General features: G+C 46.6%; 1 protein-coding gene across 1 annotated transcript in view; it reads right to left on the minus strand.

The window, feature by feature from the left end:
* Positions 1–18,636, minus strand: part of LOC145346425 (collagen alpha-1(XV) chain-like) — a 198,084-nt gene that overhangs the window by 85,110 nt on the left and 94,338 nt on the right. The window contains exons 16-18 of the mRNA XM_080193599.1: positions 14,154–14,291; positions 7,623–7,700; positions 2,784–2,819 (exon numbers count right to left, since the gene is read on the minus strand). Coding sequence (XP_080049725.1) covers positions 2,784–2,819; positions 7,623–7,700; positions 14,154–14,291 — 252 coding nt within the window. The remainder of the gene's footprint in view (positions 1–2,783; positions 2,820–7,622; positions 7,701–14,153; positions 14,292–18,636) is intronic.

An 18,636-nucleotide genomic window follows, 5' to 3' on the forward strand; every position in this document is an offset into this window, starting at 1 on the left:
TACGCCAGTCCAACGCCGGCATACCCACATCATGACCATCCAGCTTACCCAATCCAACTGTAATCCTTGCACAACAAACATATACCCTGCTGATCGCACCGAATAGTTATATGATCTCCTGGGAGAGACGTAAAACAGGCCAACGGGGGTAAATTAAAACTGGAAAATTCAACTTTTTTTTTGTTTTTAGGTGACATAAAATACGACACCAAAGAAAATTGGGAAAACTCCCAAGAAAAGGAATTTGTGGAATGTCTAAGAGATTTTTTTTTGGAGCAGCTTGTGACAGAACCTACTAAGGAATGGGCAGTTCTGGATTTGGTGATGTGTAATGAGGCAGACTTGATTAGGGAACTTAAAGAGAAGGAACCCTTAGGGAACAGTGACCACAATATGATAGCATCTACCCTGCAGTTTGAGAGAAAGAAGATGTAATGGTATTACAATTATATGAAGGTAACCGCAAAGACTTGAGGGAGGAGATGGCCAGAGTTGATTGGAAAGGGAGCCTCGTAGGGAAAAAAACAGTGGAACAGCAAAGGCAGGAGTTTTTGAGTTATTCGGGAGGGACAACAGAAATTCCTCCCAAGGAAAAGAAAACATGATAAGGGGAGGACGGGGCATCCAAGGCTGGCGAGGGAAGGCAAGGACAGCGTAAAAGCAAAAGAAAGAGCATACAAAGTGGCAAGGATTATTGGAAAGCCAGAGGATTGGGAAGCCTTTAAAAGAGAGCAGAGGACAACTAAAAAAGCAATAAGGGGGAGAAGATGAAATACGAGTGTAAGCTGGTAATATAAAAGAAGATAGGAAGAGTTTTTTTTCAATATATAAAAGGTAAGAGAGAGGCAAAAGTAGGCATTGGACCACTGGAAAATGAGGAAGTAATAATAGGAAAGAAAGCAATGGCAGAGGAAGTGAATAGTTACTTTGCATTAGTCTTCACGGTGGAAGACACCAATGCCAGAGCTCCAGGAGGGTCAGGGGGTACAGGTGAGTGTAGTGGCCATCACTAAGGAGAAGGTCCTGGGGAAACTCAAGGTGGATAAATCACCTGGACAGGATAGACTGCACCCCAAGGTTCTAAAAGAGATAGCTGAGGAAATTGTGGAGGCATTGGTGGTGATCTTTTAGTAATCACTGGAAACAGGGAGGGTACCAGAGGAATGGAAAGTAGCTAATGTAACACTGCTGGTTAAGAAGGGAGGGAGACAACAGGCGGGAAATTATAGGCCAGTTAGCCTGACTCCGATCATCGGCAAGATTTTAGAGTCCATTATTAAATATAAGATCGCAGAGCACTAGGAAGTGCACGATAAAATAGGACTGAGTCAATACAGCTTTGTTAAGGAGAGGTCATGTCTGACAAATCTGTCAGAGTTCTTTGAGGAATAGCTAAAGGAGAAACTGTGGACGTGATTTATTTAGATTTTCAGAAGGCCATGGACAAGGAGACTGTTAAATAAGTGAAGTCCCCTTTGGTGTTAAGAGTAAGATCCTGGCAATGGATAGAGGACTGGCTGACTGGCAGAAGGCAAAGGGTGGAAACAAAGGGATATTTTTCAGGATGGCAGCCGGTGATTAGTGGTGGAGTAGCGCTGGGAGCACAACTTTGCACAATATACATAAATAATTTGGAGGAAGGAACTGAAGGCACTGTAGCTAAGTTTGCAGATGATACAAAGATATGGAGAGGGACAGATAGTACTGAGGAAGCAGGGGGCTGCAGAAGGACTTGGACAGGTTAGGAGAGAAGTGACAGATGGAATACATTTAAAACCCTCAATAGGCTGACAGTTGTTTGCCCAATGGGTGCCTTATCCTCAAATGTGTTATGGGGAATGGGTTGGGAGTAGACGAGAGGGTGGTGGGCTGTAAAATCTAGCCCTGACTCTCAGTCATTCTTCCTGGTTGTATCATAGCTTGGTGTGGTTCCTGTTCTATCCAAGGCTGCAAGAAAGTACAAAGGGTCATGAACGAAGCCCAGTCCGTCACGTAAACCGACCTCCATCCATTGACTCTGCCTACACTTCCCACTGCCTCAGAAAAGCAGCCAGCATAATTCAGGACAACCCCCACCCCACATCCTGGACATGCTCTCTTCCACCTTTGTCCGTCGGGAAAAAGATACAGAAGTCTGAGGTCACGCCCCAACCGACTCTGGGATTCCCAGACTCTGACCTGCTCTTCCGGAATCTCGGGTTCACGTCGCACTAACTGTAACCCCCATGACCTGCCTGGGCTTGTAAAATCTCAGTAACTGTCCTGTCTGGAGACAATACACATCTCTTTAACCTATGCTAACGCTATGTCCACCCACATTGTCTGCATCTTTAAGACTTGAATAGCAGGTTAGCTGTAAAGACTTGTACTCTAATCAGTATTCTGTAATACTTTTGAATGGACTTATCTTGCACTAAGTTGATCTTTCTCTATACCCTAGCTATGAGTGTAACGCTACATTCTGCACTCTCTCCTTTCCTTCTCTATGTGTGATGTGCTTTGTCTGCATTGTGTGCAAGAAACAATACTTTTCACTGTACGCTGATACATGTGATAATAATAAATCAATATTTGCTATTCTCATTGCCCAAGGTATGAATGTACAGAAGGGAAAAAAAATTACAGTCCCTCGTGTTGGCAAATTGGTGCTCTTGACTGATTACACTAACAATCAACTCTTCAAAATGCGCAAGGAGTGAGATCTGACCGTCTCTATCTGCTCACAAGGCTGCAACGAGGAGAAAATGGGGTTAAAAATGACCTTCCAATTGGACTGAACTTACTTTTTCACCTGGAGAGCCTGGTTCGCCCTTTTCACCCTGCAAATAAAACAGAGACCCAGTCAACCTGTCGAACAACTATTTGAGGCCCTGCTGCCTCCAGAATGCTTCATAACCCACAAATCAGCTTTCCGAGACGCAAGAATCTCCACGTGTGTCTAGAAAGAAACTCCGGCCCAAAAGGTATTGCTCAAGGGCCTTGTTTCCGACTGCGCAGAGCGAATCTGTCCTTCCACACGGGGACTAGCTTCATTCACTCTTCCCTGCCCAATAAACAACGTCAGCAGTTTTCCCCAAAGGAAGGATACGTAGGCTCGGATTTTCCACACCCTCGGTGGTGTGTTTCTAACCTCACCGCTGCCAACTGAGTTTCCAGTTCTGTGTACGCTCCGCCACCAGGAAACCCACGGCTGGGGTTCGCCAAGGGCGGGAAGCAAAAGATCCCGCCGGTGAAACCAGCTGGAAAATCCTGGCCATAAGATCAGAAGTTCTGCATCTGCCCAGTCGTTGTAGTCAGAATAAGAACATAAGAAATAGGAGCAGGAGGAGGCCATCTAGCCCTTCGAGCCTGCCCCGCCATTCAATAAGATCGTGGCTGATCTGAAGTGGATCAGTTCCACTTTCCCGCCTGCTCCCCATAACCCTTAATTCCCTAATCGATTAGAAATCTATCTACCCGTGACTTAAACATATTTCAACGAGGTAGCCTCCACCACTTCAACGGGCAGAGAATTCCAGAGATTCTGAGAGAAGAAGTTCCTCCTCAACTCTGTAGTAAACTACCCCCTCCTTATTTTGAGGCTGTGCCCTCTAGTTCTGGTTTCCTTTCTAAGTGGGAAGAATCTCTCTACCTCTACCCTATCTATCCCCTTCATTATCTTGTAAGTCTCTATAAGATCCCCCCTCAGCCTTCTAAACTCCAATGAATACAGGTCCAATCTACTCAATCTCTCCTCATAAGCTAACCCCCTCATCTCCGGTATCAGCCTGGTGAACCTTCTCTGTACTCCCTCCAAGGCCAATATATCCTGTCGCAAATAAGTCCTGGACTGGAAGCCCTGAGATTATGGGTGGGATCTTCCGGCTGGTTCTGTTGACTGCCCCCCCCTCACCCAGTACTGTGGATTCCCTGGCAGCCGGAGGGGGTGGGGGGGGACCCCATTGACAGCAGCGGGACTGGAAGATCCTCCCATGACTGATGGTAGTTTCTTCTGTGAACCACACCACGGAAGGGTGTGGAAAATCGCACCCTCTTCGTTTTTAATTATAATTACAAGTTGTGCAACTGAATGTAATAAAGTTGGTAATTTGTTTGTTGGTATCAGAATAACGACCGTGACTGCTACTGGATTATTGTGAAAATGAATAGGAAAGGAAACCTTCCACTCCTTAACTGCAGGCCCACATTCAGTGGGCAATCATTCTTGCCAGTGTTGCCCATATTGCAAACAAATTTGATAGCACCCGCTAAGCATCATTGTTGATGGCCAATGAACAGTGGCTGATGGATCATAGCAAACAGGATGTTCCTTGGGCCATTCACAAGAGAGGAAGGCTGACTGTCCTCAAGCTCCTCATGCCTGCCAAACTCAGAACATAGTGTCCAAACTATTGGATGTGATTCTACAATTAGACAATGCTTACTAAACAATCCTGATTGTGTTGAGAATTACATCAACAACTTGGGCTCACAGTGTGTCTCATTTTCCTGAACTTAGTACATATATTCACACTCAGAGTCCTGTCCCTTTGCAGTCAGATAGAACAGGTGCACACATTGCATCTTTTTCAACCAAACAAAGGCAGGAGGACAGCCATTCCCTGCTCTATCATAGAACCCTACAGTGCAGAAAGAGGCCCTTCGGCCCGTCGAGTCTGCACCGAACACAATCCCACCCAGTCCCTACACCCATATCCCTATATATTGTACCCACTAATCCCTCAAACCTCTGCTACCCTGGACACTAAGGGGCAATTTCTTAGCATGGCCAATCAACCTAACCCGCACATCTTTGGACTGTGGGAGGAAACCGGAGCACCCGGAGGAAACCCATGCAGACACAAGGAGAACGTGCAAACTCCACACAGACAGTGACCCGAGCCGAGAATCGAACCCAGGTCCCTGGAGCTGTGAAGCAGCAGTGCTAACCACTGTGCTACCGTGCTGTCCCGTTATTCCTAATGGTTAACTTGGTCGTAACAATATACATATATCTACGCAATTTTAAAATATTATCGGGGCCAATTTTAACTTTGTAAGGTGAGTGGATTGAGAGTGAGTGGCCCCCTCTGGATGGATTAGAATAACTAGCCCAACTGAATTATTTTTCTTATTCTTTCAAGGGATATATGCATCACTGTCTGGGCAGGTGTTATTCACCCTTATTGCCTTTGAGAAGACGATGTTGAGCTGCTGCAGTCCGTACGGACCCGCATGGGAACAAGAGGAGGCCATTAAGCCGTTCGAGCCTGCTCTGCCAATTGTAAAGTTCATGGCTGGTCTGACTGCAGTCTCAATTCCACTCCACCCCTCTCCCCCTCCACCATAACCTCTCACTTCCTTATCTATCAAAGATCTGTCTAACTCAGGCTTGAATAAATTCGATGATTCAGCGTCCACTGGGGAAGAGAATTCCACAGATTATTGCCCTTCTGAAGTAAGAAAATTCTCCTCATCTTAAATGAGAGACTTCTTAATTGTAAATTGTATCCCCTAGTTCTAGTCTCTTCTACCCCACCACTGCCTAATGCTCCCCCCACCACCCCCACTCCATCCGCTAACCCACCCCCCCACAACCCCGCCCCCCCCCCCCCCCCACTCCCACTCCCCCACTGACGTGAAGCCTCCTTAGGATTGTACATCTTACATGTTCTTCCATGTTTCAATAGGATCACCACTGATTCTTTGAGACTTTAATGGGTCTAGGGTCAACTTGTTCGACCTTTCTTCATAAGATTTCTTTCTTCATTCAAGGGATCAGTTGAGTGAATCCTCTGAACTGCTTCTAATACTTTTCAAATATGAGATGAAAGCTGTTCATGGGACTCATCAAGGCCCTGTACAGCTGCAGTAAAACTTTCCCACTTCAATGTTCAATTCCCCTTGCGATCAACATTCTAGTTTTTTTGTGATGTGTGTATAGGGCACACAGATCCCTCTGTGTGCCGATTCCTGCAATCTCCCTCCAATTAAATAGTCTGAAACTTTTCTATTCTTCCTGCCAAAGTGGACAAGTCCATATTTTCCACATTATACTCCATCTACCAATTTTTTGCCCACCCACGTAACCTATCGACACCCTGTTATCGAACTCCTCTTGACAACTTACTTCTCGACCTATCTTGGTGACATTGGCTAATTTAGATACCCGACATTTAGACCCACAATGCTGTTAGGGAGGGATTTCAAGGATTTTGTATCAGTGAAAGAACAATGATATGTTTCCAAGCCAGGATTGCGTGCGACTTGGAGGGGAACTTACAGGTAGTGGGGTTCCCATGCATTCTCCTGCCCTTTCCCTTTCTAGGCGGTAGAGTCTACCCACTTGGATGGTGTTGTTAAAGGAGGCTTGGCGAGTTGCTGCAGTGTATCTTATACATTGCTACCACTGTGCGTCAGTAGTGGACAGACAGTATGTTTAAGGTAGCGGATGAAGTGCAGACTAAACGGGCTGCTTTGTCCTGCTTCTTGAATGTTGACTGAGCTGCACTCATTGAGGCAAGTGGAAACTATCCCATTACACCCCCAACCTGTGCCCTGTAGATGGTGGACAGGCTTTGGGAAGTCAGGAGTTACTCACCGCAGGATTCCCAGACTCTTCCGGGATCTTGGGTTCACGTCGCACTATCTGTAACCCCCATGACTTGCCTGGGCTTGTAAAATCTCACTTACTGTCCTGTCTGGAGACAATACACATCTCTTTAACCTATGCTAATGCTATCTCCACTCACATATCTGCATCTTTAAGACTTGAATAGCAGGTTAGCTGTACAGACTTGCATTGTTATCAGTATTCCGTGTGTGTCTTTATATGTCCTTCTCTGATCAGAACCTTCCACACACCAGATAATGGAACATCGTTTCCAAAAGCTTGTGAGATTACTATCAAATAAACTGGTTGGACTCTAACCTGGTGTTGTGAGACTTCTTACTGCTCTTGTAACCACAGTATTTATATGGTTGGTCAGGTAGAGTTTCTGGTCAGTTGTAACCCTCAGGATGTTGAGGGGTCAGTATTATTATTATTATTGAGGGAGTATTGAATCATGCTGAGAAAAGAGACATGTCGCTGAAGCTTTTCATCTTACACTCATCCAGACAAATGCAAGAATGTCAAATTTCAAATGATCAGAATGATTTGCAAGCCGACTTTGATTGACTAAGACAGTTCCACGGAGAAAGCAACGAGGAAATATAGCTCCCTAAGCTCTTGAGTAATTCAAAAAATGTGCAAGGCTTGAACATAGTCCTTTTGTTTGCTGAGAACATATCCCTGCATATGACTGGGCAAGTTATTGTGATGGTTTGAAATTTGGCATTCTTGTGTTTGTCCTGATGAGTGCAAGCAGAGAAGCTTCAACAACTTGTCTTTCTTATGTTCAAACACTAACTTGCTGTAATTGGCCGCCGCAAATAACCACAACATCTCCTTTGCATATCACAGTGCGTTTTCTGGAAGCGTAGTGACAGACAATATGAGATCCATGTAGTTTTTCACTATGGTGCGTGTAGGTCACGAGAAAAGCCTTTCTTCAATCCACCCCCACCTGAGTTTGTAAAAGAATACACACAACGGGAATAGTTTCCTAGTTCCAAAGCATGTACACATTTAAAATTCTTACAGGGAACCCTGGAGGTCCGGGGGGTCCAGGTTTTCCAGGTATACCCGGCAATCCAAATGCACCAGAGCTTTCCATATCCTGTCGGGATAAAGAGAAAAGGAGTCAACTTAATTTTTGGCCTATTAAAAAGAATAAACGAAAACGTAGGCAGTGTAACTGTAAAGTACCAGGCACAATTTTACAGGTGGACCCGAGAGATGCAAAACCAAACCTGCTCCAGCTTTGCATGTGGTAGGACAGGGGCACTGTGGAGTTTCTTTCTAATGGGTGCATTCATCCTGGGGAACATTGGAACAGGTGGAGAGTATTCACTCCCTCAATCTGATTCCACCATTGAATTTGATCCTGGATGTTTTGTACCTTAACCCACATCCCTGCCTTTTCCCCATATCCCTTGGTATCTTTAGCTAAACAATATCAATTGGTCTTAATCTTGAAAATGCCAACTGACCCAGTATCTGTGGCCTACTGGGGGCAAGGCTGGCAAAGTTTGACAGATCTTTGGATGAACACAATGTTTGCTCCCCTCGTTAATATAAACTCGGTCAGTCCTTTATAAGTCCAGTAAATCAGCGTGTCCAACAGATGCGTCTCATATCTGGATGAAGAGGGTTAGTATGCTTTACACTTGTGTGTGTTGATTGGCTTCTCATTTTTCAGCCAATACTGCTGGTTAACAGCAATGTAAAAAAAACAAACAGTCAAATGTGTAAGTCTCTCCCTGTCAAAACACAGCCCCTCCATCCAACGGGCAGCATGATGGCACAGTGGTTAGCACTGCTGCCTCACAGCGCCCGGGACCCAGGTTCAATTCCCAGCTAGGATCATTCTCTGTGTGGAGTTTGCTCATTCTCCCCGTGTCTGCTTGGGTTTCCTCTGGGTGCTCCGGTTTCTTCCAAAGATGTGTGGGCTGGGTGGATTGACCATGCCCCTTAGTGTCAGGGGGACTAGTTAGGGTAAATGTATGGGGTTATGGGGATAGGGCTTGGGTGGGATTGTGGTCGCTGCATACTCGATGGGCTGAATGGCCTCCTTCTGCACTGTATGATTCTATGCAGTCCGCCCTTGGCAAGCTGGGCCTCCTTGTGGTAACACACGAAAACAGAATCCTTGTGGCCCCGGGCGGGAGTTTCAGAGTTTGGAGGAGGTTTGGCTCCCCAGATGTGTAGACATAGAACATAGATAAACATAGAACAGAAAAGCACAGTACAGGCCCTTCGGCCCTCAATGTTGTGCCGAGCTTTGTCCAAACCCAAGATCAAGCTACCCCACTCCCTATCATTCTGGTGTGCTCCATGTGCCTATCCAATAACCGCTTGAAAGTTCCTTAAGTGTCCGACTCCACTATCACAGCAGGCAGTGCATTCCACACCCAACCACTCTCTGAGTGAAGAATCTACCTCACACATCCCTCCTATATCTCTCACCATGAACCTTATAATTATGCCCCCTAGTAACAGTTACATCCACCCGAGGAAATAGTCTCTGCACATCCACTCTATCAATCCCCCTCATCATCTTATAAACCTCTATTAAGTCGCCTCTCATCCTCCTCCGCTCTAAAGAGAAAAGCCCTAGCTCCCTCAACCTTTCCTCATAAGACCAACATGTAGAGTACACGCCCACAGTCAGGGGAACATGCCCAGGCACCCGGGAACAAAACTCCCACTTATGGGCAAATGGATTATTTGTGCCTTAGGATAGTTGAAGGCTGAGGGAGCAAGCCCCGAGAAAAAGTAGTGTTGATGAGCAGAGAGATCTCGATGTCCATGTGCATAGATCCCTGAAAGTTGGCACCCAGGTTGATAGGGTTGTTAAGAAGGCATACGGCGTGTTAGCTTTTATTGGTAGAGGGATAGAGTTTCGGAGCCATGAGGTCAAGTTGTAGCTGTACAAAACTCTGGTGCGGCCGCACTTGGTACAGTTCTAGTCGCCGCATTATAGGAAGGATGTGGAAGCATTGGAAAGGGTGCAGAGGAGGTTTACCAGGATGTTGCCCGGTATGGTGGGAAGGTCTTATGAGGAAAGGCTGAGGGACTTGAGGCTGTTTTCGTTAGAGAGAAGGTTAAGAGGTGACTTAATAGAGGCACGTAAGATGATCAGAGGATTAGATAGGGTGGACAGTGAGAGCCTTTTTCCTCGGATGATGATGGCTAGCACGAGGGGACATAGCTTTAAACTGAGGGGTGGTATGTCAGAGGTAGGTCCTTTACTCTGAGTGAGTAAGGGTGTGGAATGCTTTGCCAGCAACAGGAGTGGACTCGCCAACATTAAGGGCATTTGAATGGTCATTGGATAAACATATGGATGATATTGGAATAGTGTAGGTTAGATGGGTTTTAGATTGTTGCACTGACCTGTGAAAACCATCGAGGGCCGAAGGGCCTGTACTGTGCTGTAATGTTCTACGAAACCATTCTCTTTATCTTAGGTGGTAAATCATATTTTTTAACTTCTTTCCCTTTATTTTCTGGATATGGGAAAGTAGCCCAGCTTGTACAAGTATGAAAATAAAGCCATACTTAGGTGCAGGAGAGGGAAACAACGTATGGTGCAAAGAAACCTAGTAGGTTGTCAAACTGTCCAAGCACACTGATCACAAAGAGGCGAACTAACTAATGGAATAAGTATGGTGCTGAAAAGGCAGAATATAACTCAGCAGGCCGCTATCTTGTGCAATTGCTCAAGACCAATTTCACCCCTACAAAGCATAGCAAATTCCCCTGAGCTGCTGTGATTCTATTGCAAGGACGTTGGAGATTCCACTCACACGCAGTGACGAGGTTCCCAATCCACTTCTTGCTAGATAATAGTCGCAAAGCGGAAGCAGCTCTGAGAATTTGACAGCGGCAAATACAACTTGTGAGATCCTGAACAATGGCGGAGGTGATAGCGGATGCCTTAGTGATTATTTTCCAAACCTCGCTGGATTCTGGGGAAGTGCCGGAAGATTGGAAAACGGCTAATGTTATGCCGCTGTTTAAAAAGGGTAGCAGGCAAAAGGCAGGGAATTATAGGCCGGTTAGTTTAACGTCTGTTGTGGGAAAAATGCTTGAATCTGTCAACAAAGAAGAAATAGCGAGGCATCTTGAGAAGAATTGTTTGGTAGAGCAGACGCAGCACGGATTCGTTAAGGGGAAGTCGTGTCTGACAAATTTATTGGAATTCTATGAGGATGTGACTAGTGCGGTAGACAGAGGGGAACCAGTGGATGTGGTGTTTCTCGATTTTCAGAAGGCGTTTGATAAGGTGTCGCACAAAATGTTGCTTCAGAAGGTTAGGGGGCATGGAGTTGGGGGTAAGGTGTTAGCGTGGATAGAGGATTGGTTGTCTAATAGGAGGCAGAGAGTTGGTATCAATGGGTGCTGTTCGGATTGGCGGTTGGTGACTCGTGGAGTGCCCCAGGGATCGGTGCTGGGGCCTCAGCTATTTACCATTTATATAGATGATCTGGAAGTGGGGACTGAGTGTAGGGTGTCGAAATTTGCTGATGACACGAAGATAAGTGGAAAAGCAAATTGTGCGGAGGGTGTGGAAAGTCTGCAGAGGGATCTAGATAGGCTGAGCGAGTGGGCGAGGACCTGGCAGATGGAGTACAATGTTAGTAAGTGTGAGGTTATCCACTTTGGCAGGAATAATAGTAGGAGGGATTACTATTTAAAGGGCGAAAAGCTGCAGCATGCTACGGTGCAGAGGGACCTGGGGGTCCTTGTGCATGAGTCGCAAAAACCCAGTCTGCAGGTGCAGCAGGTGATCAGGAAGGCGAATGGGATGCTGGCCTTTATAGTGAGATGGATTGAATATAAAAGTAGGGAGGTCTTGCTGCAACTGTACAGGGCACTGGTGAGGCCGCAGCTGGAGTACTGTGTGCAGTTTTGGTCGCTGCACTTACGCAAGGATATTTTCGCCTTGGAGGGAGTGCAAAGGAGGTTCATTAGGCTGATACCAGAGATGAGGGGGTTGAGCTATGAGGAGAGGCTGAATAGACTGGGTTTGTACTCGTTGGAGTTTAGAAGGATGAGGGGGGATCTTATAGAGATGTTTAAGATAATGAAAGGGATGGATAGGGTAGAGGTAGAGAGATTCTTCCCGCTTAGAAAGGACAGCAGGACTAGGGGGCACAGCCTCAAGATAAGGGGGGGGGGGGCAGTTTAAAACGGAGTTGAGGAGGAACTTCTTCACTCAAAGGGTGGTGAGTCTCCGGAATTCTCTGCCCGTTGATGTGGTGGAAGCTACCTCGCTAAATATATTTAAGTCACGGGTAGATAGGTTTCTGATAGACAGGGGAATTAAGGGTTATGGGGAGAAAGCGGGAAAGTGGAACTGATCCACTTCAGATCAGCCATGATCTTACTGAATGGCGGGGCAGGCTCGAAGGGCTAGATGGCCTCCTCCTCCTCCTATTTCTATGTTCTTGCCTCTGAATGTCCAAATGGTCTACTTTGGTCAGACTGATGTGACGTCACAATACCTGCGGATATTTTGGTAGTGTAGATATCAAAGGTGCTTTTTAATGTCTGTCAGTTAACTCTGATGCACTCTACAGAGTTGATGCATAGCAAACCAGATCTTCAGGAATGTGGAATCTTGTCCGATTTCTCCCCCTAATCATCGAATACCCAAAATTACTGCTAACAACAGCACAGTCACAAGAATGTTTTGGGTGGGATCTTCCAGCCTCTCCTGCTGGTTGGATCTTCCAGCCCCACAGAAGTCAATGAAAATATGAGTGGCTGGCTGCATCTGCTGCAGGAAACCTGCCACGTCGGGGCTGGAAAATCTGGGCCATTGTATGTATGGTTTGCTACTACGCTGGATGGTGTTGCTGAGGTAACAGCACCGTTATTTCCGTGTGTTTGGTAACATTTTGTTTGTGTATTGATTTGATTTTTGATCTGTAACCAATCTATGATTGTGTGTACAGGCCCCCTGGTGTCCTGATACTTCTTCCTAACACACAATGGAAGTCCTTTGAATTGCCCATCTGTGGAAATCCAACCTTCAACAAGTTTGGTTTTAAAGAGACATTGGAGCGAGCCTTATCCACAGATAGAAACAAGGGGGATAATTTTCCTCTCTTTGTCTACTGTTACCCTAATGTACCATGAATGGGCAGAGGAGGAAGTATGGCAAAAAAAAAGCTGTCCAGCATCACTTCCAGGACTTCTGACTGGGAATAGATAAGATAGAAGCAGGGAAGTTGTTTCCACTGGCAGGTGAAACCAGAACCAGGGGGCATAGCCTCAAAATAAAGGGAGCAAATTTTGGACTGAGTTGAGGAGGAAGTTCTTCACACAAAGGGTTGTGCATCTGTGGAATTCCCTGCCCAGTGAAGCAGGTGAGGCTCCCTCATTGAATGTTTTTAAGGCAAAGATAGATTTTTGAACAATAAAGGAATTAAGGGTTATAGTGAGCGGGCAGGTAAGTGGAACTGAGTCCATGAGAAGATCAGCCATGATCTTGTTGAATGATGGAACAGGGTCAAGGGGTCAAATGGCCTACTTCTGCTCCTAGTTCTTAATGTCACATCAATTGATCTGTTCAAAAAGGACAGCTATTCTAACAAACCATAAACAATGGAGTAGAGGTAGTCCTCAAATTTACAATACAATTGGTTCCTGAAAACCACCTTCTAAGTCCAAACATCGTAAGTCAGAACCGGTTTTCCCATGGAAACAATATTATAAATGGGGGATTGGTTCTTGAACTAAGGCATAACACCTTATTTTAACTGACAGTGTTTGCTGTAATTGCCTTACAGGAATGTATTTTCCATAATATATTAGTGCCTACACTTTCTAAAACACTCCTATACTGTAACTAAGTAATGTGGGCGGCACGGTAGCACAGTGGTTAGCACTGCTGCTTCACAGCTCCAGGGACTTGGGTTCGATTCCCGGCTCGGGTCACTGCCTGTGTGGAGTTTGCACATTCTCCTCGTGTCTGCGTGGGTTTCCTCCCACAGTCCAAAGATGTGCGGGTTAGGTTGATTGGCCATGCTAAAAAATTGCCCGTTAGTGTCCTGGGATGTGTAGGTTAGAGGGATTAGCGGGTAAATGTGTAGGGATAAGGGGATAGGGCCTGGGTGGGATTGTGGTCGGTACAGACTCGATGGGCCTCTTTCTACACTGTAGGGTTCTATGATTCTATGCTCTTCCTGGAGTTGTGAAAGGTGGAACAAAAAGGAACATAATAATTGGTAAAGACCAATAATTTGTCAGGGAGGTGTCATACAGTTGAAACATGGTGTCAGTTTATAAACATCGGAAGTGCCGTTCCTTATAACTCGAACATTGTGAAGTCGAGGATATTCTGTAATGTTTCCTGTTGTATTTCCAGCCTTTTGCACTTGGAGCATTCATGGGGAGAGGGGAAGGGACTTGAGTTTACCAAAAATCTTCTATACAGAACTTTGTCAAATGTCTTTTGGATATATGCACTCAATTCTAATCCCAATCATTTTTTTAAAAAAATGAGATACTCACCAACCCATCAAACTCAGCAACTCATCATTAACATCTCATCAATTACCTCAAATCCAAAGTTGAAACCACCCCTGGTGGGGGGTCCAGGAGGTCCTGGAAGTCCAGGTGGACCCTGTGGTCCTGTGCTCCCAGGCCAACCCGGTGGTCCTGGGGGACCTTGTTTGCCAGTATCTCCAACTTCTCCCTGCAAAGTTACAATATTATAAACACAATGAATGTCATACCTTTTATACATTCAAATTTGCCTCATTTTAGCTTCATCAATCAAATCCTTCTTCAATATCATTTCTTTTTCTTTTCAATAGATAGGGAGGGATGATGAATTCAGCAGCTTATGGAATGAAGATAGAACAAAGAACAAAAACAGCCCGGGAAACAGGCCCTTCGGCCCAACGAGCCCGCGCCGCCATTTTAACATTACCAGTCCCCCCTCCACCCATGACCCTTATCTATTGTTTATGGCATTCCACATTGAGGGACAATTTATTACCTCCCATCAGCCCAATAGCACATCTTTGGGGTGTGGGAGGAAACCGGAGCACCCGGAGAAAACCCACGCAAGCACGGGGAGAATGTGCAAACTCCCACAGACACCGGCCCAAATCCATGTGTCTGCACAGCAAACAGTGATAGTCACTGAGCTGTGGTGTTGCCCAGCATCTGGTCTAGTTTAAGCACACACTAACAACATGAAGTACGAGACTATTCTCGAACATTCAAGAGCAGCCCTAGTACGACCCATCGCATGTATGCCCCTCGTTGGACAACAAGGAGGACCGACTTAAAACCTGTGAATTAAAAGATCCGTGCTTTCGTTTTCTGGCAACTAAAGATTTCTGCTCATGGGTCAATGCAGTGGGAATTTCAACTTGTAGCCGCTCACTTCTGCAGGTCGCCTTAGAAACTGCACTCGTTCTGCCCAATGAAGCTTTGAAAGTAGACCAGTGATGGTGAAAGCAGAAGATGAGTGGAATTTAGCCTTGAAGACTAAAACAGTCACACTTTCTTTGTACCGTCTTACGATCCATAAGCCTGGCAAGCACAGTACATACCTTGAGAGATGGATGTTGACCAACTAATTGGTTTACAGAAGGACAGGAAAATATCAGAGAATGTGTTACGATGGCCATGGGAGATCATCAACACATCTCCCCATGAACCTCACAGAATAGAAGCTTCCCTATTAGATGAGTGGAGATTGTAAAATAGGAAGGAGCAGTGGGGATTTAAGACCAGTTGGGTCTACTCAGGCTGGCACTGGAAAGACTCAGGGTTGACCTGAACTGCCACTGAATGGCATTTTGAGAATATTTTAAATAAAGAGTGATGGGTGATGGAAGACTGGCCTCAGAATTGTTACACTGGCGACGAGGAGTAAAGCGAGCTCTTTTCTTCTCTCTGGACTATCTTTACCGTCGAGACAAGTAATCCTCTGGTGGGAAAAATGCCTCTTTTTGGTAAACTTGAAGCCTATGATGGAAGCACAGAAGACTGGGCCCAACGTGCAGAGTGCATGCATTGCCTTTAAACAATATTGAGGGAGACAAGGAGGAGAAATTGGTTCTGTTGATGGCACGTGGGGTCATGACACGAGGGGTCAGTGTAATCAAAAGCCTGACCTACCCGGATGACCCTGGCTCCAAAAGCTTTAATGAGTTGGTGGACTTGATTAAAGTCCAAGATGACCCAAAACCTTCCATAGTTCTCCAGCAATACTGCTTTAACATGGCAGGAAAACCCTCTGGGGAATTTCTGACCAAGTTGCAAAAATTGGCAGGGCACTGCGAATCCAGGCCACTCCTGAATGACATGTTGAGGGATAGACTGGTTTGTGGACTGAACAATCTGACAGCCCGAAAAAACATATGGCAGAACCCAAATTGGATCTGAAGAAGGTCATTGAGGGAGCCCTATCACTGGAGAATGTAGAGAAAGGAGCTCAGGAACTACATGGGACACTCGTCATCCTCTGAGTGAGGGTAGGGGCCTCCTGCAACGCTAACTCCAGCACCGAGTCACTGTCGATAAGCCCGGCCTCATTACCGGCTGCGGAAGCCATCATGATGACCCTCAATTTTTTTCTAGACTTTGCAAGGCAAATCAAGACCTGGATGTAAAAGCACCCAGTCCTGTCGAAATCGGAACATCTAGAGGGCGATTCTCCCATTCTGACCTGCTAATTGTTTTGGTGGGTCAGGTTGGGAGATGCGTGTGCGCACCGATTTGTGGGATTCGTGGCGCTCCCACCACGGAAACCCAGGAGCCGTCGGGACCACCCAGGAAGACCAGGTGAGTCACTTTAACCCATTTTTAATGTTATTTCAATATCAGCCGAGGACTGAATTCTCTGGGCCCCTTGGCATCTCCCACCTCACCCAGTACAATTTCACTCTGCCAGGGTTTAGAGTAGCTCTCTACTTTTGGAGACCCCACTGGAATGAAGTGGGGGGGGGGCAATCGGGATCCCCACCCCCAGGGGGTTGGGCGATGGGAGGTGGTGCCCCCTGGGTATGGGAACCCTGGCCGTGCCAGCCTGTGCCCAAAGGGCAAAGTGTCCATGCCTAGAGGTCAACGTGACAGCGTTGGGTGGTGCCAAGGGGGCGGGTGGTTCAGCTGCTGCTCTGCACGGGGGATCGATTGGGGCTGGAGGAGGCCAGTCACCAAGGTGGGCTGGGGGTGTGAGTAGTCTGCTGTGGGTGTCTGCCTCCTGGGATGGGGAGGTGGATGGGATCTGCTGGGGAGGGATGGTCAGGGCTGGCCTCTGAATGCTTGTTGGGTCAGGGGGGGGGGTGGGGGGTGGGTAGCTGTGTGGGGGTCCCGGGCAATTGAACTGACCAAACTGGAGGCTGACAGTTGGGGGCCATTGTGCATGCGCAGAGTTCTGGAACGGTCAGGCTCTGACACAAATAGGCCCCCCCCCACCCCCCAAGCTTTTAACGATATTCACCATTGTGACTCTGCAGTGCACAGAGTGTGGAAAGTTCGAGTCTGAACTCTCACTGAGAAAACAATCGTGATTTATATCATTTTCCCCCTCCAATTCAGCGCTTAGAATTTTTTTTTGGGAGAATTGCCCCCGTAACATTACAGGGGGGGATTCAGAGGTCAGCTCTTCAATGTAACGAAACACGACTGAATGAAGAAAGATGAACTCAAGGTGTTGAGGATGGCATCGTCCCCTGGGATAGCCAGGAGGTTGTCCCTCACTCATGGAATTACACCACAGCCATCCTGGGATTTTGAAGACGAAAATGTTCGCAGGGATTATGTACGGAGGCCCAATCCTGATGCAGACATGACCAACTTGGTCAGACAGGGTGAGTTGTGCCAAGAGAGTTGTGCCCGCTCCAGCCTCCCTATATCAGTGGGAATGGCCTGAGTGCGAGTGCGTGTTAACTTCGCCGCGCCTTTTCTGGACTCCATGTTCTTAATTAACAATAACCTTCAAGGGAGCTGACTGGATCTCGTAAGTCAGCAGGTGAAAAGTCTGGCCATTACTGGATGGTCTCCTAGCTTGGGGTGGGCTCCTGAAAAGTAAGGGTGCTAGTGGCCTCGAAAATGTTGACAAACGGAATGGGGACATCAACCTTGAATAGTTCATGGGGGGGGGAAACAGGGATATCAATATGGATAATGATGGGGGGGTCGAGGGTAACGGGGGGACTGGGTAGTGACAGGTGGAATAGGAATTCGGAGGCAGTATGTGTGGGGGAGGATGGGAGGAACTTGGTAGGTGATAGGGGAAGGCTCCAAGCTAGACTCATGCATGGAAAACACAGTCAGAAGTCTGACAACACCAGGTTTAAGTCCAACCAATTTATTTGATGGTATATTCACAAGCTTTCGGGGTTTTCCCCTTCGTCAGGTGAATGCTCTGTCTGAGGCCAGAACTCTCCACTCACCTGACCAAGGGACAAACCCCGAAAGCTTGTGAGTTTACCATCAAATAAATTGGTTGGACTTAAACCTGTTGTCAGACTGCTTACTGTGTTTACCCCAGTCCAACGCCAGCATCTCATCCTTAGAAGGCTGAGGGGGGATCTTATAGAGACGTATAAGATAATGAAGGGGATGGATAGGGTAGAGGTAGAGAGATTCTTCCCGCTTAGAAAGGATAGCAGGACTAGAGGGCACAGCCTCAAGATAAGGGGGGGGGGGTGCAGTTTAGATCAGAGTTGAGGAGGAACTTCTTCACTCAAAGGGTGGTGAATCTCTGGAATTCTCTGCCCGTTGAAGTGGTGGAGGCTACTTCGCTGAATATATTTAAGTCACGGGTAGATAGGTTTCTGATAGACAGGGGAATTAAGGGTTATGGGGAGAGAGCGGGAAAGTGGAACTGATCCACTTCAGATCGGCCATGATCTTATTGAATGGCGGGGCAGGCTCGAAGGGCTAGATGGCCTCCTCCTGCTCCTATTTCTTATGTTCTTATCTCCACATCATGCATGGAAGTCAGAAGTTCCATGTTTGCATTCATCCAAGAATGAGGCAATTTGAAAAACGCAATCAATTGGAAAAGGGTCTCTGGG

This window comes from Carcharhinus amblyrhynchos, chromosome 8, assembly GCF_965287045.1.
Source record: "Carcharhinus amblyrhynchos chromosome 8, sCarAmb.v2.hapA, whole genome shotgun sequence".
NCBI lineage: Eukaryota > Metazoa > Chordata > Chondrichthyes > Carcharhiniformes > Carcharhinidae > Carcharhinus > Carcharhinus amblyrhynchos.